Source organism: Nasonia vitripennis, chromosome 4 (assembly GCF_009193385.2).
Source record: "Nasonia vitripennis strain AsymCx chromosome 4, Nvit_psr_1.1, whole genome shotgun sequence".
NCBI lineage: Eukaryota > Metazoa > Arthropoda > Insecta > Hymenoptera > Pteromalidae > Nasonia > Nasonia vitripennis.
The window spans coordinates 31253593-31273181 of record NC_045760.1 but is presented as its reverse complement, the minus strand read 5'-3'; the positions used below and the strand labels follow the sequence as shown (position 1 = coordinate 31273181).

General features: G+C 40.6%; 7 protein-coding genes and 1 long non-coding RNA gene across 40 annotated transcripts in view; 6 read left to right on the top strand and 2 right to left on the bottom strand.

The window, feature by feature from the left end:
* The window catches only part of LOC100286823 (separase), a 68435-nt gene extending 56172 nt beyond the window's left edge, over positions 1-12263 (bottom strand). The window contains exons 1-2 of the mRNA XM_016989852.3: positions 12069-12263; positions 11097-11266 (exon numbers count right to left, since the gene is read on the bottom strand). The gene's annotated coding sequence lies outside the window, so the exon portion shown is untranslated. The remainder of the gene's footprint in view (positions 1-11096; positions 11267-12068) is intronic.
* On the top strand, positions 304-2347 carry LOC107982179 (xanthine dehydrogenase/oxidase-like). Its single transcript, XM_031930531.1, has 3 exons — positions 304-698; positions 776-932; positions 1001-2347. Exons 1-3 carry the CDS (start codon positions 643-645, stop codon positions 1235-1237), a joined length of 450 nt encoding a protein of 149 aa, XP_031786391.1. The 5' UTR covers positions 304-642; the 3' UTR covers positions 1238-2347.
* Positions 1395-3190, top strand: LOC103317770 (indole-3-acetaldehyde oxidase-like). The gene is made up of 8 exons (XM_031930587.1): positions 1395-1496; positions 1573-1675; positions 1740-1867; positions 1940-2062; positions 2126-2278; positions 2364-2633; positions 2703-2801; positions 3095-3190. The coding sequence occupies exons 1-8, from the start codon at positions 1395-1397 to the stop codon at positions 3188-3190; spliced, it is 1074 nt and encodes a 357-aa protein (XP_031786447.1).
* Positions 6917-8952, top strand: CYP9AG6 (cytochrome P450 9AG6). The gene has a single exon (NM_001172540.1). It carries the CDS (start codon positions 7253-7255, stop codon positions 8762-8764), a length of 1512 nt encoding a protein of 503 aa, NP_001166011.1. The 5' UTR covers positions 6917-7252; the 3' UTR covers positions 8765-8952.
* Positions 9371-11242, top strand: LOC103317719 (indole-3-acetaldehyde oxidase-like). The gene is made up of 8 exons (XM_031930586.1): positions 9371-9542; positions 9612-9795; positions 9876-10110; positions 10195-10255; positions 10323-10516; positions 10685-10813; positions 10892-11022; positions 11074-11242. The coding sequence occupies exons 1-8, from the start codon at positions 9371-9373 to the stop codon at positions 11240-11242; spliced, it is 1275 nt and encodes a 424-aa protein (XP_031786446.1).
* LOC100120418 (phosrestin-2) lies at positions 12054-18056 on the top strand. Of its 2 annotated transcripts, XM_001604012.6 has the most exons (12): positions 12054-12413; positions 12522-12749; positions 12816-13082; positions 13169-13470; positions 13540-13657; positions 13737-14059; positions 14138-14204; positions 14277-14463; positions 14668-14947; positions 15088-15268; positions 15337-15497; positions 15725-18056. In XM_001604012.6, exons 1-11 carry the CDS (start codon positions 12342-12344, stop codon positions 15433-15435), a joined length of 2124 nt encoding a protein of 707 aa, XP_001604062.2. In that variant the 5' UTR covers positions 12054-12341; the 3' UTR covers positions 15436-15497; positions 15725-18056. The 2 variants fall into 2 exon arrangements, with proteins under 2 accessions (XP_001604062.2, XP_032455694.1); XM_032599803.1 differs by lacking the exons at positions 12054-12413; positions 12522-12749; positions 12816-13082; positions 13169-13470; positions 13540-13657 and having other exon boundaries at positions 13823-14059.
* Positions 12775-14699, bottom strand: LOC116738585. Its single transcript, XR_004344928.1, has 3 exons — positions 14590-14699; positions 13731-14509; positions 12775-13631 (listed from the first exon to the last, which is right to left on the bottom strand). It is a non-coding gene; the product is annotated as an uncharacterized LOC116738585 (long non-coding RNA).
* Positions 18057-19011: 955 nt separating the features above from the next.
* The window catches only part of LOC100120469 (probable GPI-anchored adhesin-like protein PGA55), a 52969-nt gene continuing 52391 nt past the window's right edge, over positions 19012-19589 (top strand). For 29 of the 32 annotated variants that reach the window (XM_032599774.1, XM_032599773.1, XM_008216454.4 and 26 more), the window contains exon 1: positions 19012-19240. The gene's annotated coding sequence lies outside the window, so the exon portion shown is untranslated. The remainder of the gene's footprint in view (positions 19241-19589) is intronic. The other 3 variants (XM_031930327.2, XM_032599766.1, XM_032599760.1) reach the window with 1 other exon arrangement.

Below are 19589 nucleotides of genomic sequence, written 5' to 3'. Positions count from 1 at the left end.
CTATATACATCATTATTGTTCAATTATTTTTTACAATAGGTCAAGGTACTAGTTACGAATTGTGAGTATTTTATTTTCTACCAACTCGACGTAGGTAAGTATTTTAAAATGACGTGATCAAATTTTCTTGATGCAGAGCAAACTATTCTAATTTGATTGATTTGGTCGATGTCAAATCAGATATTCGATTTTCAACCAACAAAATCAAATACTGCGGTAAGCTTTTAAAAATCGCAGAATCTTTCTTTAAATCTATTCAAATTTGTTAAACTGTCTCGTTTCACTTATTTACAAACAGTTCCCAAGTATGTTCGTTCAGACACAACACTGATACTTTATCAGAAATATTGCAAAACTAAAAGGAACCAAGTACATGTGTCTTGAAGGCGGATGTGGCGTATGCATAGTTGCAGTCAAAATAAAAGACGAAGTATTGGCTGTGAATTCTTGTCTTGTCCCGGTATTTCTGTGCAACGGGTATCGAAATATGATTTTTAAGCATTCTTATTATATTCCATTTTTTTTCAATCCACACAGTTAAACTGTTTATTTACAATATTTACCAGCTGGGACGTAATAACTATAGAGGGTATAGGAGGAAAACTGGCAGACCACAATAGGCTTCAAAAAACTTTAGCTGACATGAATGGATCTCAGTGCGGTTTTTGTTCACCTGCGATGGTTATGAATATGTACAGGTGATACTTTTGTAGCTCTAAATTTGTAGTTGTACGATATTGGGAATCCACCTTAAGTCTCACATTTATTTTCATAGTTTGATCGCGAGGAAACGAACGAGTGCAAACGATATAGAAAACTCCTTCGGGAGCAATATATGTCGTTGTACAGGCTACAGATCAAACCTAGATGCTTTTCAGTTATTCTCCACCAACACTGCGTTATGCTCGTCTGCATATGTACGTGACATCGAGGTAAATCTGCTTGGTAAAGCTTCATACAGCTTTCGATGAAAGTTTGCATCAACTCCTTATATTTTGAGGATGCTCACGAATCGATATTGTGCTTGAAAGATTGCGCTGTATGCGATGACTTTGAGATAATCAACGTTAACGACCCAAAAGCGATCTACCTCAGACTCAAAGACGCTGAGTTTTTCGAACTGTTTACCATCGAGCAAATATATGAAAATTTCAAAAAGTACCCAAAAGCTTCGTACATCCTTACTGGTGAAAATACGGGAAACGGTAAGATCCATGACCCTAATATAAGCTTTTAAGCTTTGAATGAAAACAACTGCCATTAATTCATTGATAGATGTATACAGAATCTCCAAAAAGGACCTGTACATTGACATAAACGCCGTATTTGACCTACATGCTATCAGAAAAGCCAATACCAAATTAAACATATGCGCCGGTCTTACCCTCGAAAACATGAAAGTTAGCTTTCAAAAATATTCAAAACACACCGGCTTTGAATACCTCAATCAGTTGGCTGATCACGTAGATTCAATCGGACACGTGGCAATGAGAAAGGTAATTGCAGCTTTGATTGTCTCGAATTTCGTCCTTTTTACAAACAACAATCACGTACTTATATTGGCATTTTCAGATCGGAACAATAGCTGGAAATTGGATGCTAAAACCCCAGCATCGTGAATTTCAGTCTGACTTGTTTTTGATACTGGAAACCGTCGGAGCGGAAATACTCGTTAGTACGTGACTGTTTGATAAAGTGTGTTAATAATTTTCGCGAAGTGATATGATTTTTCTTTTTAGGGGAGTCCAAAGGATCGAAAATCGTCTCGAATTTTCGTGATTTTTTGGAGATCGATATGAGGCATAAACTGATATACAGCGTTGTTCTACCGCGATTAAAATATAATTATGTTTACAGATCTTACAAGGTTTTTAAAAATTTTACAATATTCTGAAAATAAAAATTGTATTCCTTTACAATACATCATATTTTTGTATAGATAATGTCGAGGGCGCAAAACGCCCACGCCATAGTTAACGCGGGATTCCTATTTCAACTGAACAAAAAAACTCAAGTTTTCGAAAGACCGAATATTATTTTTGGAGGAGTTAGCGCCAAATTCGTGAGTTTACTAATTCGCTATTTTTGAGAGAGAGCTTTTTTCTAACCCACTTTAATTTTTCAGATGCATGCCTCCAAAACTGAGCAGTATCTCGAGGGCAAAGCTCTTTTGACGTCAAATTCACTTCGAAAAGCTTTGAATATTTTAGGCTCTGAACTAAAACCAGAATTGATCCTGCCAGAAGCATCTCCAGAATATCGAACGAAATTAGCCCAAGCTCTACTCTATAAGATATTCAATAATTGCGCGCTCTTCCAGTGATCAATAAAACCTTATAAATGACCATCGCACGTTTTTTCAGTTCGTTCTTAGTCTAAAACCGGATAAAATCGACGCACGCATTCGTAGCGGAGGTACTATGCTCAAGCGTCCGATATCTTCCGGAAAAACTGACTACAACGTTGACAAGAGTCTGTGGCCGGTAAACAAACCGATCGAAGCATATTACCAAACTTCTGGAGAGGCCGAGTACATCGACGATATACCTCACAGAGATGACGAAGTGTTATGTGCTTCTGTGTTGGCGCCTGCAACAGGACCTATAGATAGGATCGACGCGAGTGAGGCATTGGTAAGATAATTTGAGGTATGGGTTATTTTTTGAAAAAAGAAGATGAATAAATTTAATTTTTCGGTTCAGGTCCTGGATGGCGTAGTGGCATTTTACTCTGCTAAGGACGTGCCGGGAAAGAATATCACCGTAGATAAATCATCCTTCATCAATTATTCCGATGAACTGGTATATTATTTAATTTATTCTATACATTTACACAAATTTATTTTCATGGTCATGCGAATATAAGATAAGCGACAGGGTTAAGATTTTGTTATACATATTCTTAGATTTTGATACAAAAATATAAGGATGCATGTATCTTACAAAGTAATTAAAAGTTCCGGGATCGTATACCATAGCGGTAGTAAAGATACATAAATGTGTTAAAATGACTCTATTGGTCTATACGAGCACAATTAATTTTGAAATAATAGGTTATGTCACTGTTTATTCTCAAAATTTGAGATCTTGAACAGGCATATTCTTCAAAAATAAATCAAAATCTCAGCATTTCGTCCCACCGTCAGATTGGACTCCTCAGCAATTTTCTGACAGCTTCCTTAGACACCTGATCTGACGGTGGGACGAAACGCTGAGATTTTTATTTATTTTTGAAGGGTATGCCCGTTTAAAATCTCAAATTTTGAGAATAAACAGTGTCATAGCCTATTATTTCAAAATTAATTGTGCTCGTATAGACCATTAGAGTCATTTTAACATTTTTGTAATTTTAAACGAGCAATAGACTCACAATATATAAATATACTTATATATATATATATATATATATATATATATATATATATATATATATATATATATATTGCTCGTTTAAAATTCCAAAAATGTTAAAATGACTAAAAATACTAATTTACTTTACGACTTCGTGTTGTAACGGTTTAACTTTCCCCAAGAGACTGGATAGTCAGTCGGTTCCAGGATCAGGATAGGGGAAAGGGGCAAAAAAGCCTGTTTTTATATTCTCAACAATAACAAAATATATTTTTTAATTAAATAATAGCCATTTTGAATCAGTTGTTAAATCCCGGCTGAAACAGAAATCAATTATGCGTCTTGTTAAAAATACTTCGCCTTTACAAATAGAATTGTTTAAACTAACGCGGTTGACCATTTACAAGAATATATACGCGATTTCGTTAAAAGAATGATTCGGTGTTCGTGGCTGTGGTGTATCGGTTCGATGACGGATTTTGAGGTTAGGAATTCATTCGGTACGATGGAGTCGTGTGCACACGGCTACGCCGATCCAAATGTGTCGTGTAACAACGATCTCGACCGCTCTGTGTGCGCACCATAGAGATATTATAGATAGAGCAGGGGAGCCATACGGCTGCCTGTAAGCGGAAACGTCCGACGGTTAGAAAGAGAGAGAAGATCGCGGTACCCTATCTGTCTCTCTCTACTGACGCATGCGCAGTAAAGGACAGCTTGTTATTATATGACGAACTCGAATAATAAAATCAAATTAACTTAAATACCCTATAAAGTTGTTTAAAGTAATGAAATATATATATAACAAATTATAGCACAAAGCTGAAATAAACCAAAGCTTAAACCTTAAATTATAAGCCCGAAGGGTTAGAGATGATCATAAATGATCTAATATCCACATCATGCGCGTAGTATACCGGTAGCTTTGAGGACTAAGACGCGTGTATGATTTTGCTTTTGGCCTTGTGGTCTCAAGTTCAAATCTCGATAAAATAATTTTATTTTTTTTTTTTGTGAACATCAATTATTTACTTTTATTTTATACATTGGCTGCCTATATAAATATAACCAAACATGACTGTATACTGGATAGAATACGTATATGGAATATACTTATTCAAATAACAAAATACACTATAAAAATAATTCTTACTACGAGTGTACTCGCCAGGAATAAACTGCTTTTTACAAATTACACACGTTTTTGTCATGTTGTAAACGCATCATCAACTGCAGAAATCCAATCACAATAATTATATTCTGCTTTTCCGCGCTAACTGCGCATGCACGAGTAGAGAGAGACAGATAGGGTACCGCGATTGTCTCTCTTTTTCTAACCGAGGGACAGCTGGAGGCCTGGCTCCCCTGCTCTATCTATAATACCTCTATGGTGCGCACAGTAACGGCCGGGATAGTGTCACGGTGTTTTGAGGTTATCCTTCGGATTTGTGGAGTCGTGTGCGCACGGCTTCACAAATCTTCGTCGCTCGTCTCGTTCCTCCCTTTATCCTGTGTGCGCACAGAGATAAAGAGAGTCGTGAGATGTCGGCGTAAGGCTGGCTTTGTTGGGCAAGGATTTACCTTTGTTTCACTAGGACGTGAGCGCACGACCGGGCGAATCGCCGGCGGAACTATTGTTACTCCCTTAACCATGTGGGCTCACAGTGGCAGAGGGTGGCAGCAATGTGTCGGAATGTAGGTTAGAATTTTACGGTAGCACCGGGTGTCGCCTACGTGTGCTCACGTAGACGAGGTTCGATATCGCTCGGGTGTTCCAGGTTGCCTCGTGTGCTCACGATGGCGATTTGGAGTTTCGGGTTTCGGTTCGTCTACTAAATCGTCACGTGGGCTGACGAGACGATTTCGTCGGCGTAGGTCTATCTCTCGCGGTTCTTTGTAGTAAGGTGTGCGCACGATACTACCTGGAGTGGAGCTCGAGTAGAACTGCCTGTTGCGCCGCGCGATCCGCCTTATAAAGGCGCACGGCGCGGATGTGTATAGCTGCGTGACGTCGCGCAAAAAAGACAGTCAAATTAGATTTTTTCGCTGCAAAAATTCCTGATAGCAATTTTATTGTTGGAAATGGTCAGGAACGGTATGTAGAACAATAATATCTGGAAGAAAGTCACCAATTTTGTACGCTAACTTTTTTATACACAATTAAAGTTCGATTTCGGCACTTTTTTTCACATTTTCCTCGGTGGTTCGAAAAGTATTGATTTTAGCACAAAAATGTTTGAAGTAAAAGTTGTTCATTATTTAATTCTCTAAAAAAAAATCAGCGAGAGCACCCCTCTAAGTCTATTAGTTTACTTGCAAATGTATGTTATTAACTTTTGAAAAAATTACTTTATTTTATTGATAATTTAGGAAAATGTACTACTCTATAGTCCAAACTAGCATGCCAAATTTCAAGCTTCTATCAATTATAGTTTTTTTAAATAGATGTCTATTTCGAATTTGTTTTTTCACAATACGATTTGGATGTGAAAAAATTATTTTGATTAGGCGCCGTAGCTTGTGATTAAAGTAAAAGAGTTATATTTCAATAAACTTTTTCGAAAACCACGAAATTTTAATTAGGAGCGCCCCTGGATGCATCTATTTAAAAAAACTGTAATTGATAGAAGCTTGAAATTCGGCATGCAAGTTTGGACTATAGAGTAGTACATTTTCCTAAATTATCAATAAAATAAAGTAATTTTTTCAAAAGTTAATAACAAATTTCGATTTTGACAAATTCTGTGGTTTTTTCCAATTTGCAAATAAACTAATAGCAGCGTCGGTATGCTGGGCCTACGTGGTGGTGGAAAATTCGGAAAGGGGCGAGCACATGATGACGCACTTCGCGCACACCTGTTGACCACCCTAACTCTCAGTCCTCAGTTTTTATGAATCATAAAAACTGAGAGCCGATACTCGCACAATGGCATCTTTCTTTTCACTACTTTTAAAATTTATGTTCTATTTTCCTAACGGTTGATTGACCAAGTTGTTTAAACAAATTAATTTGCAAATCTAAACTCAGAATTGTAATCAGCGACCCTAAAAACCTATAGGTACATACATAGTTTGCGTGATTACGCTTCACTTCTGTTCCCTGTGAAATGACATACTTTCGCCCATAGTGGAAAAGCGCCTTAATCCCCCTTTTTGCAATTTATATTGTTTTAAAACATTTTTTATACTTCCATCTTGTTCAAATCATTTATACATATTATATTATTCATTACTTAAGCGATTGTAATTCCCTTCATTGCACAAATTAAAGTTTTTCACAGCTTTAATTGGGAAATATACGTAAAACTTTGATTATTTATAAGAATGTTAATTAATGCAAAAAAATTATTTTGTTACAGTAAATTTTCTTATAATCCCTCGTAATTAATTATCCAATATTTTAAATATTTTTTCGGCGATATTTATTTTTCATCGATTTAAAATTTTTATTTTTCCCTCCTTCTATTCTGTCTCTTTTGGCTACACTGAGTGCTCGCCTTTCATTTGTTGCGCGCGCACTCGATGCGCATGCCGCGTCTATTGCGGCTGCCTTCACACCTATTTGCACATGCGAGACTCGTGTCTCGTCACAGTGTAGTAAAATAGATCCTACACAAAGTTAAAAAAATTGCTTATTAACGCGAACAAGATTGACTACACGTATTCAAACGAACGGTTAATTAACACAAGCTACTTGTACCGGTAGATGGGATACACGCGCCACACTTTGGATGAAAGGTGGATCTCATTCTATATAAAGCTCTCCGAGTACCTGAACGGAAATCGAAGAGGAACTTCGGAATCATATGTTTCGCTGAATCATATGCTAAAAGTGTACAGCAAAAGTTCGCGATCATCGATTGATACTAATCGCACACTTGCAACAGTTGCAACGGATCAACATGGATCCATTCTTCTGGACGTCTATTCTCGTGATCTCCAGCTTGGTGTATTATTACTTCAAGAAGAAGCTCGATTATTTCGAAGAGCTGAATATTCCTTACGTGCCGGGATGGCCATTAGTGGGAAACTTCCTCGGTGTGTTTACTCAAAGGCAACATCTGATCGAGTTGCTGAAGGAGCTGTACAACTCTCATCCTGAAGCCAAGTACGTCGGGGCCTTCGATTTCGGAACCAGGCCGGTTATAGTTCTGCGCGACATAGAACTCATCAAGTCGGTGACTATAAAGCATTCGGATAAGTTTCCCGATCACATGCCGCTAGCGGATCGAAGGACGGATCCGACCTTAGGAGACAACCTCTTCAACATAACCGGAGACGAGTGGAAGGAGTTGAGAAATGTACTGACTCCATCTTTCACATCGAGCAAGTTGAAGATGATGTTTCATCTCATGGCCGACTGCGCTGATAAGTTTTTAAAGCACGTCGAGTATTTGCCACCTGAGGCGAGAAAATACGTCGACACAAAGGATCTGTTTACAAGAATTACGACTGATATCATAGCTTCATGTGGCTTTGGAATAAGCGTCGACTCGCTGAGGGATAGAAACAACGAACTTTACGTTCTGGGAAAGAAGTCCACACACATAGAGGGAATACAAGGACTGAAATTTTTGATACTCAAGTCCTTTCCTTGGATCGTCAAGCTCTTCAAACTGAAACACGTGACCGAAGACGTGTCGAAATTCTTCGCGAACCTAGTGAGTACAACCATACGTACCAGAGACGCAATGGGCATCAGTCGACCAGACATGCTGCAGATGATGATGGACGCTCGAAAGAAGAAAACCGAACACTTGGAGCTCGACATGAGCATGATGACAGCCCAATGTTTCGGTGCGTTCTTCGCTGGATACGAAAGTTTGTCCACTTTCATGTGCCTCGTGGCTCACGAACTCGCCATCCATCCGGACGTTCAGAAGAAGTTACAGAATGAGATCGACGAGGTCATGAAGGAAAGTAACGGTAAGCTAAATTACAAAGCCATCAATAAGATGCAGTACCTCGACGCCGTCTTCAACGAAATCGCGAGGAAACATCCTCAAAATCCCTTCATCGATCGGAGATGTGTGGCTCATTTTGAATTTCCCCCGGCGTTCCCCGATGGAAAACCGATTACTCTGGAGCCTGGCACCAGCATTTGGATTCCAGTCGCGGGAATACACATGGATCCGAAATACTACGAGAATCCGGAAAAATTCGACCCCGACAGGTACTACCAGAAGAAAGTCGCCAAAAACGATGCCCTCAATTTGAGCTTTGGGATCGGATCGAGAAGTTGCATAGCTGATCGTTTTTCCAAGATGCTGGTGAATATTTTGTTCGTGTTGCTACTGTCAAGATTCAATTTTGTCAGGAACGAGAAGACCTGCTCGCCTTTGAAGTACAGTCGGAAGAATATCATCATAACGCCCAAAGGAGGATTCTCGCTGGATATCGAAGCTAGGAGTTGAATTGTGTTTTGATAACGTTAACCGATGCCGTGATGTGATTTATATTTATTATGAACTGTGATTCGGTAAACACTAATAAATGTAATATTGATTGTTCTTAAGGTGAAAATTTTAATTAATTATTAAATTCATTATTCAGACTATGCAAATAACTGTTTTATAATAAAATATTTCAACAATTTTAAAAATACTCATTTTGCATTATGGATCCAGACCTTCCTTACATAGCTTAGATCAGGAGGTAAAACCGCTTAAAATAGCGATGTAAAAGCTTCTCACGTATCCGATGAACGTTTCCTGTATCGCGGATTCTCGAAACCATAGTACTTACCATACTTCTGTATCGCGAAACGCGCCGTAAAATTAGAATATCTCCCTTTTCGACGCTGTCAACTATCTTCGCTATTGTTGTTTACTTATTTTACAAAATATTCTCGAAACTACGAAAATCATCCCAACAATAAAATACGCGACCTTCGCACGCATTCATATTTCCGATAATATAAAACCTCCCAGCCATAAATCCCTGTGCATAAAAAAGAAATTTATCGTCCTCCACAGCTGTTCGCCGAAAAGGAAGTTGAGTACGCGGAACAGCCCTACGGAATGATAGTCGCCAGCGACCGATACGCGGCTTACGAGGCCGTGAAAAAGGTAAAGCTACTTTACGAAAATGGCCCTCGTAAAAGGCCTTTGTTAACGGTGAAGGATGTACTCGGCAGTAACGACAAGAGCAGGATCCGCGAAGCCTCGCACGAAGACGCGAGTAAACCTGCCGGTATGTAAAGACTTGCGTTGTAAGAATTTGTGACATACGAATTTGAAATTTGATATCGACCGTGTGTAGGGAAGGACTTGAAGCATACGATCAAGGAGACGTTCGAATCCGGAAGCCAGTATCATTTTACAATGGAGCCTCACGTCTGCGTTTGCATACCTTCGGAGGACGAACTGGATATGTTTGTATCGACGCAGTTCGTCTCTTTTATTCAGCGCAATGTGTCGGCTTGCTTGGGGATAGCGGAAAATAAGTAATAATGCCTTGATTTTTTCTGCGCCGACGTCTTAAATAAATTTTTTAACTCGATCAAAATGATTTTATTACAATTAGAATCAATATCAAAGTACGACGTGTCGGTGGTGCCTATGGCGGGAAACTGACCCGATCGTCACAAGTAGCCTATGCCTGTGCCATGGTCGCACAGAAATTCAAACGACCAGCCCGAATGAACTTGACTATCGAGGACATGATGCGGTCGTTGGGTAAACGGGGCTCGACTTACAGCGAATACGAGGTAGGGGTCGATGATCTCGATAAGATCCAGTACCTCGATTGGAACCACTGGGTTAATCAGGGTGTCTCGTTAAACGACGCGAGAGCGATCTTCGTTGTCAATATGGTCAAGAATTGTTACGACACGTCGACCTAGAGTTTGACTGTGAACAATGTCATCACTGATTTGCCATGTAGTACCTGGTGTCGAGCACCTGGTATGTATGCCATAATACTACGGATTTTCGAACGGTTAGCTAGAGGGTTTTTTTTTGATGATTGAAGGATCAACCGAGGGTCTAGCTATAATCGCTAACATCATTGAGCATATCGCAAGGGTCACCAAGCGAGATCCCATTGATGTAAGCTTGCAGAACGTATCTGACGATGACAAAGAAAGAGTCACCTCGATGATAGATCAGATTAAAAAAAGTTCCGACTACGAAGATCGGCGAAAAGCTGTTGATCTTTTCAATAAGGTATCTGTAATTATAACTAGTAAAAATCGTTGTAGGATAAGTTATCGCATATTTACAGGAAAACAGGTGGAAGAAACGCGGGATAGGCGTGAGTCTCGTGAAGTTCCTCGTGGAGTTTAATCTCGGTTTCCATGGACGGTAAAAAATTAACTTATGTTTAATCGTCAGGTAGCACAAGTAGCAGCGAATACTCTGGGAATAGACATGGGCACGATAAGAGTCAAGCCAACGTACAACTTGACATCGCCAAATGACAGATCCAGTGGGTCTAGTATAACTAGTGATTGCGTCACTAGCGTAAGCATATCACGCTAATTTCCCTTGTTATTCAAACTATGTTCAATAAATAATTTCATAACCTATCAATTACGTCAGGCTACGAAAATAGCGTGCGAAGAGCTTCTGAAAAGACTGCAACCTGTCAAGGACAGTCTAAACAACCCCACGTGGCAGGATATCACGCGCGCGGCTATGACACAAAACGTCGACCTTTGCGCGACTCACATGTGAGAAAATTTTGTATACATTAAAAAAATATAAATATATCAATAAATTAGGTACAACGTAAAGAAAGACTTACCAAAGAACTACTCCGTATACGGCGTGACAGTCGCAGAAGTGGAAGTTGACGTTCTGACAAGCCAGCACATAGTGCGCCGAGTTGACCATCTCGAGGACACAGGCGTCAGCTGGAGCCCAGAAATAGACGTCGGTCAAGTGCAGTAGGGCGCGTTCGTCATGGGGATGGGCCTGTGGACGACAGAGCAGCTGATTTACGGTCATAGTACCAGCGCACTGGCCAACGACAGAACTTGGGTGAATTAAACGTGGATTATCCCGCTAACCTGCGTATATGAGCCTTAATATGCGTATTAACCGCCTTTTTTAACGTCTCAGAATTACAATCCACCCACGTCTCTCTCGACATACCAGTGGACTTTCGAGTGAGCTTCCTGCGAAACGCTCCTAACCCGGTTGGCGTACTTCGATCGAAAAGTAAAGATTTTCACTCGCGAATTCTTTCGTACAGCATGATTTCATAACGGTCGAATTTTCAGCCACCGGCGAACTCGCCCTGTGCATGAGCTACGCAATCCCATTGGCCGTAAGAAACGCACTCGACTCTGCCAGGGGCAGACGCTGGCAACTCCGAGGTTTGGTATAATCTGGGTAAGTAGTGCACGGAAAAAAGTCTCATGCATTTTCGATGAGAACACGTTTCGACGACTTTATTCCATGTTTCGAATCTATTTTCAGATGGACCTCTTACGGTCGAGAAAATAGTGTTAGCCGGCTTGACTGGAGCTCAGCAAATGGATTTATGAATAAAAGATGCTTTGAGATCTATGTTTATATTGTGAATGTTATTCTTTCGCGCTCGCGGTATATTTGGTAAGTGCAACTTTTCACTGCTGTGTGTATACCTACTAGTTATCATTAAAACTAATAAAATTTTATATTTTGGAGGTTGCCTACTGCACCTGATACGCGGTGCCTCGTCGAATTACGATATCATTTAATAAAAAAGAAACCTTCTGACGTAAAAACTAACCTTCGCTATTTATTTTTCAACTGTAAATTCATGCCAAACGCAACTCCTGCGCTCTGACGCCTTCATCTCTCGAGCACAACCGGTGAATTCAAATGTCGACGATGACAATTTCACAATCCGCAAATTTTCCAGTTATCATAACGATGAAACGCCCGGAACGCGGAACAATTTGACGTGTCTTTCTGAAGATGACATAACCTCGAGATTCGCCAGAAATCCCGGAATATTTATTGTGTAGTTTTTAATTGTTTTGTAATATAAATTTGTATAAAAATGACCGAAGAAAATTTCGTGCCACCGAAGGCTCCGAAGGACCTTTGTTTCAATGAACTGGACTTCGTAGAGGTAACGTGAATCGCGAAACAGCCGTTCTAACCTTTGACTGTGATATTGCATTCAATTATTTTTATTTTTAATGAAAATTTTTCAAATTATTTTCGTTTATGATTTTAGAAAGTATTTGATACCGACACCTTTCTACAAGAACAGAGGAAAAATGTCAGTCTTGAAAAGATGCGAGATGATCTTGGAGTTTACTTGAAGATTCTGAGATCTGCTATGATTGACCTTATAAATAAAGATTATGCAGATTTCGTCAATCTTTCTAGTAATTTAATTGGATTAGACAAAGCAATAAACAATTTAGAAACTCCTCTTGGTCAGCTCAAAGAAGAAGTCATGGTAAGAACTCGATAGAACTGAAATATTGGTTATTTCTCTTTATTTACACATATTCATTATTTGCAGCAAGTCAGACAATCTTTGGATGACACGATAACAGAGATGACCAATAATTTGGATAAGCATAAAAATATCAGAGAAAAAAAGCAGAGTATACATAGTTTAATTAGGTTCCACAAATCAATAACCAAACTATGCAATATCCTTTGTTCCTGTGATACGTTGAAGGTTCCTCTAAAACCGGATATCTTAGAGCGAGCTGCAACAGAATTTAATCAATTGAAATTTCACTTGAGCCGCTGTAAATCTGACCTGTCAACAGAGCAAACAAATGTGAGTAATAGTAGATTTGCATTTTGTTTAATTTTACACTATAGATACAAAGTGAATGCATTAAAAACTGTATTTTTATTATTTAGAAAATGAGCGAAATGGATGACCGCCTGAAAGCCAGTTTAAGTGCACTTCTAGTTGCCTACATAACCCAAAAAGAATCTGCGTCTTTAATTCGATGTTTAAGAATATATGTAAGTCTCGACAAGGTAACGGATGCAGAGGACGTAGTCAGAAAAAAGATCGTAGTGCCTGCTGTTGAACATATTATCAGTGAATACAGTCTTCAAAATGATTCACAAGGATTGAAAGGAACTTACCAAAAATTAGAGAATGTCTTAGATAGTACTTTAAAAGAACTATTAGACTTGACATTAAATCCAGACAGGTAATACATTATTGTAGCATTATTGATTGCTTTGAAAATAATATCATTCATGCATCTTCATTCTTTCAGAATATCTGTAAAAGGCTTTAACTTTATAGTCAATAGCTATTGGCCAGAAGTAGAACAGAGAATAGAAGACTATTTGCCAATAATATTTGCACCTGGAAATCCAGAATCATTCCATACAGTAAAATTATAATTTTATTTTCGCCTATTTATTAGTGAACAAGCAAATTTTAATAATAATAAATTGATTTTACCTTCAGAGATATGTACAAACCCTAGATTACCTTCTGTGCTTGGAAAAGAGATGCTGCACAGCTGAGAATGTCGATCGCTTGAAAAGCCATCCACAGTATAACAGGTTTCTAAATAAATGGAATCTACCAGTCTATTACCAAATAAGATTTCAAGAAATTGCGGGCACTGCTGAAAGCATACTAGCCGGTAATGTATCTTCAGTTTCAATACGTAAGAACAAGAGTTCCATGCGTCCAGACAGTTTTACCCTGCATGCCACGTGTATTGTCTGGGACTGTCTCCAGAGGATATGGGCAGACGATGTTTACCTTCCTCAGCTTCTTCATAGGTAATACTAGCAATCATCTCTCACTTGCAAAGCTTGCAATTCAGCATGTTTATAAACACGTACTCTATATAATTTCAGATTTTGGAAATTGTGCCTTCAACTGTGCTCGAGATACCAGGGATGGTGTCGGACGTCTTTGAAACAGGTAATTATTGCAGTTTCTGAAAATTGTTTTGCGCGACCAAGTTTTATAGTATATTTCTAACAACCATTTCAGGCCTGGCCTGTCGTAACGGTCAATGAAACCAGTCATAGCTCGGAATTGGAAAATCCTCAAAGACTCGAATTTCTTGTTGGACTTTACACCGACATAGAAAAGTTATCCGCAAAAATGTCCAATTTTATAGCGATAATAGGAGATAGAGTGTCTAATTTGAATCCCAATGTGATCGATTTATTGAATGGTGAGTAAATTAATAGTCGGTGAATAATCCGATTACTTATATAGCCCTAGAAATAGAATCTCGCGTTGGTCACGTATACTCAATGATAATCTTATTTTTAAGCTATTTTCGGATTCTCCGTCTTACAACTCGAAACTAGAACGCAAACAAGTTTATATATCCAGCAAGCGCGTCATACTGATCAAATCTCGTTATAATTCGCAGACTGTACGAAGGAGACAACGAAAAACTTCGACGACATTCTACCTTTGATCACCCAGGAGATCGTGAATGAGCTGCTGAAACACAGCGCGACGCATTTGCGGCAAATAAGCGACATTCCCAGGCTGTTTAGGCGAACGAACAGAGAAGTCCCAACGAAGCCCTGCGCCTACGTTAAGAGAGCTTTGGACTTCCTCACCGCCTTTCACGCGAATTATAAAAACATCATTCCACAAACCGTTCGCCGCTGGCTCGTGCAGGCGCTCACGTCCTTGACTCAGCAGTGAGTTTTAAATTAAGCTCATTTTGTTTACCAGCTCTCTTTCGCTCTCTGGGACGGAAAGAAATACGCTTTCGATCGCATTGATAGGGGCATTACGTCACTCAGCGAAATATTGCAGATTTAAAACATATTTTTTTCAGGTACACGTCCTCCGTAAAAGATGTGCTGACGTCCGTGCAAAAGACCGAGGAGAGCTTGAGGAGGTTAAAGAAGATCAGAGATAAGTCCGCCGGAGTATCGAGTTCCGAAAATCAAGGAACGAGCGACGACGAGAAGATTCGCATCCAGCTGCTTATCGACGTTTTGGGCTATATTCAAATGGTAAATAAAATCGATTCTGCGAATCTAACGCAGGTTTCGGACAACAAAGTGAACGTGTATTTTTCCAGGTGAAAGACTTAGACGTGAAGGAGGAAGACATTAAACAGCTGAAAGATTTACTGGAAGTGGTACAGTCCGCCACGAAGAGCAAATCGGAGCCAAAATAAAATGTCAACTGCGTCATCGGTGAAATGAAACAGGCTCTTTCAAACGGCCAATTAATCCGCAGGTTAGTTATTTAACTCGTCGTCGGTTACGGGCAAAAAAGTAAATAAACAAATAAGAGCATTAGCCTAAGTAAACCAATAGGTTGCAAAACTCGTAATCCCATTACGCGCTATTTAGACTTCAAAAACCGAGAGCCCTCGCGAACACAACACTAAGCCTCTGAGGGGACACAACGGCTACTATCTATCTCTCGATAAAACTACAATCTGCCGCTTCCTCTGATTTCAGGTCTCGCAGTGCAAAGAGGTTCAAAGTCTCTCGAGCAAGGGAAAGGTCACGTGTGCAAACGAGAGCACCACGAAACCCTAAATCACGAGCCTCTCTCGCATCGTGCATCGTGACGGAAATACACAAAAGCGAACATCCGGCGCTCATCCGCCGAAACAGGATTAGGAAGCCTCTAGCAAGGCCTACGTCACCGAGGCCGTGTATAAATCGACCAGAGCGACTCGCGCGCAACGCAGTAGTCCGCGCGCACCTGTCCAGCACACTGCGACTCAAGACTCTCTCAGGATGGTGGTGAACTTCAAAGTATTCAAGAAGTGCTCGCCCAATGGCAAGATCGCCGTGTACCTGGGCAAGCGCGACTTCATCGACTACCTCTCCGGCGTCGAGCCCGTCGATGGGGTGGTTCTACTGGATCCTGGATACATCGACACTCAGCGCAAGATCTGGGTGCAGCTAATCTGCAGCTTTCGCTACGGACGAGAGGAGGACGAGGTGATGGGTCTGAACTTCCAGAAGGAGCTGTACCTCGCCTCAGAGCAGCTCTACCCGCGCGTCAAGAAGATGGAGCAAAATCTTACGAAGCTGCAGGAGAGACTGCTCCGCAAGCTCGGGCCCAACGCTGTACCCTTCACCTTTGAGTTCCCTCAGAGCGCGCCGTCCAGCGTCACTCTGCAGCCCGGAGCCGACGAGACCGGTGAGCCTTGCGGCGTCACCTACACCGTGAAGGTCTACGCTGGCGAGACCGAGACCGACATCACTCACAAGCGCAGTACCGTATCCATGGGCATCCGCAAGATTCAGTACGCGCCGACCAAGCAGGGCAGACAGCCCTGCACCGTCGTGCGTAAGGACTTCCTGCTGAGCCCCGGAGAGCTGGAGCTCGAGGTCACCCTAGACAAGCAGCTGTACCACCACGGAGAGAGAATCGCGGTGAGCGTCTGCGTGAAGAACAACAGCAACAAGGTGGTGAAGAAAATCAAGGCGCTGGTGCAGCAGGGTATCGACGTCGTGATCTTCCAGAACGGCCAGTTCCGCACGGTCATCGACGCCGTTGAGACCCAGGACGGCTGCCCCATCAACCCGGGCTCGAACCTCCAAAAGGTCCTCTACTTGAAGCCCCAACTGGAGGGTAACCGACAGCGTCGTGGCATCGCTCTCGACGGACAGATCAAGGGCGACGTTGGTGAGTTGGCTTCCAGTACGCTGCTGACCTCGCCGGACGTGAGGGACACCTTCGGCATCGTTGTGTCCTATGCCGTCAAGGTGAAGCTCTATCTGGGAGCTCTGGGCGGAGAACTCTCTGCTGAGCTGCCGTTCATTCTGATGAGACAGAAGCCCACGGATAGATTCAAGCTCGTCACTGCTGACGAGAACATGGCCATAGAGGATATTCCATCGGAAGAGAAGGGCAAGGAGAATTATGCGAGTTAGTTAGGTTGACTCTACTTCTGTTAGTTTTTTAACGAAACGAGGGTAGGTTTAAGAAGGAACGGGTGGTGTGAATTTACCGATTACTTTTGTTTTTTCTGAAATTGAAACTTATTGTACGTAAAACTATGAAAATGTAAAAAATAACTCGCTTCGTGTTACATCGGTAATTTTTATATCTCTCTGAGATAACTGATCTGTGGAATCGTCGCAAAATCATTCCAGATTCCATTGCAACCAGTTTGCATTTGCAAATAGTAAGCTTTATTGATAAAGAAAAGGCCTCTGAAAGATTTTTAAGGAGGTGAGAAACATCTCTCGTTTGACTGAGCAAAATGGCACTAATTCTACGTTTTTGTTAGCGATGTATAGCAGTGTTATTCAGTATTTACATAAATTATTTTGTCTAAAGTATCAGAATTAAGGCGTTAGAGTTTTATTTTTTAGCGATTTTTTCACCTCCTTAAAGGATCCTAAATCCTATCCTCCCTCCTTTTTATCTATAATTTAATCAAGTATTCAAGATTTATTTGTGATTACGTCCTATGGGTATATTTATTGAAATTTACTATCATAAACTGCGAATTAATTAATGCCGTGCCTTTTTCTGTATATTTATTCTTTGAATTCGAATTTAAAGATGTGTTATGATTTCTTTAAGTTTTAAATAGATGTGATATGTTGTACAATTAATTGTTTTCTTTTGCAGAGACTCATATATTAATATAAATATCATGTAAAAAATATAGAAATTATAATATATTACCAGGGTAATATACCTATAATGTAAAAATAAGGTATAGTCCAAGTAAACTGAGATGTTCGTCTTGAGCGTACGCTGCTGAATAGAAATTTGTATAAATTTGTCGACATTAATAATAAAAAGAAATGAAATATTAAATAATGAATGCCGTTTTCGATCCTGCCTCCTTCATATCGATTTTTTTCTAGAAATAATATAAGAGCGAAGCAAGTAAATTAATAAATAGAATAAAATGAAAAAAAAACGTAAGTAACGACCTCTCAAATCTCAATAAGTCGCGTAAGCTCATTATGCTAATCGCTATAAAGCTTCATAAAATCGCTAAAAGCTATACAACGCGGCGTCAAAAATATATTATAACGTTATACGCTGGAAATCGCAGAGAGATTTACGAGTCTGAGAAAAGAAGTACAAAATCGTCCCGTTTAAATTCATAATAATAAATCCCAACCCTCTCGCGAATTCTTTCGACGTTCAAAAGTCTCCGGAGCTGTTTTTCTCCGCGCTTCTCTCTCTCTCTCTCTCTCTCTCTCTCTCTCTCTCTCTCTCTCTCTCTCTCTCTCTCTCTCTTTTAATGCACAGTCACCTTTTTTGCTCCTCTCTCGCATCTCCTCTTTTACTTTTCTCCATCTATCCTTGTCTCTTTATGATTTCTTTCGTGCGCCTTTATTTCTCGGCTTCTTTTTTCGTTATAGATTCCTTCGCGTCTCTTGCTTCTCGCTTTTCGTCTCCGGATAGCCGATTACTCGCTACACTCGTTTATCTGCAGATCTGATCGTTTATTCGAGTTATGCAAGACGTTGGGCTAAATTTTAATTTTTTAATAAAACCTCTACTATTGCTCGGATTAAAACGAATCCACAAACCCACTTTCCAAAAATTAATATCCACAAAAACCTCACGCATTTTCCACAGCACAGCCCTCTCGGCGAAAACACCGCGCTCCAAGAATATTTCTCGAGCCCCGCAGTATATATAACGCACCAACAGAGAGAGAGAGAGAGAGAGAGAGAGAGAGAGAGAGAGAGAGAGAGAGAGACGAGCTGTATAGGTATACATCCATCTCTCTTTCTCTCTCCCTCCTCCTCAGCTATGTAGTATAGAGAGAGTCGTCGCCCGGCGAGCCGCCCGGCATCAGTATTACACAGTCCTCCTCGACTTCAGTCACGCTCGACACGCCGCCGTGGGAGGATCGCGCGCGCGCGTTTGCAACACACATTCATATACACGTAGCCATACACTCACGTTATAACATTTTTCACACTCGCTTCTCTCTCTTCATCCCTCCGTCGAGGCTCTTATATTCAGTAATCACAAAATAGACGGTAAATAATCGCAGAATAGCGAGAGTCTCGCGCTGTTGGATTAATCTACTGGCTGTGCTGTATAGCTGCGTTTTCGCCGGGCGGCGACGACGCCACCCCCTCCCGGCTGTAGCCCCCGATTTTCCGTGTGGTTTTCGATATCTCCTCTCCGCTGCAAAGTATATATACATGCCTGTATACTCTGGTTTTGTTTTGCTCGCTTGTTTGCATCCTACACCTATTATACAGTGCGTTTATACGAGGGACGAGCGAACGGCAGTGTGGGCAAAGTGTGCGTGTGTGATTTTTGAGTGGGTAACAGTGTGTTTGGTGTCGATTCGCTAGAATTTCGCGCAGACACGCGCTTTTC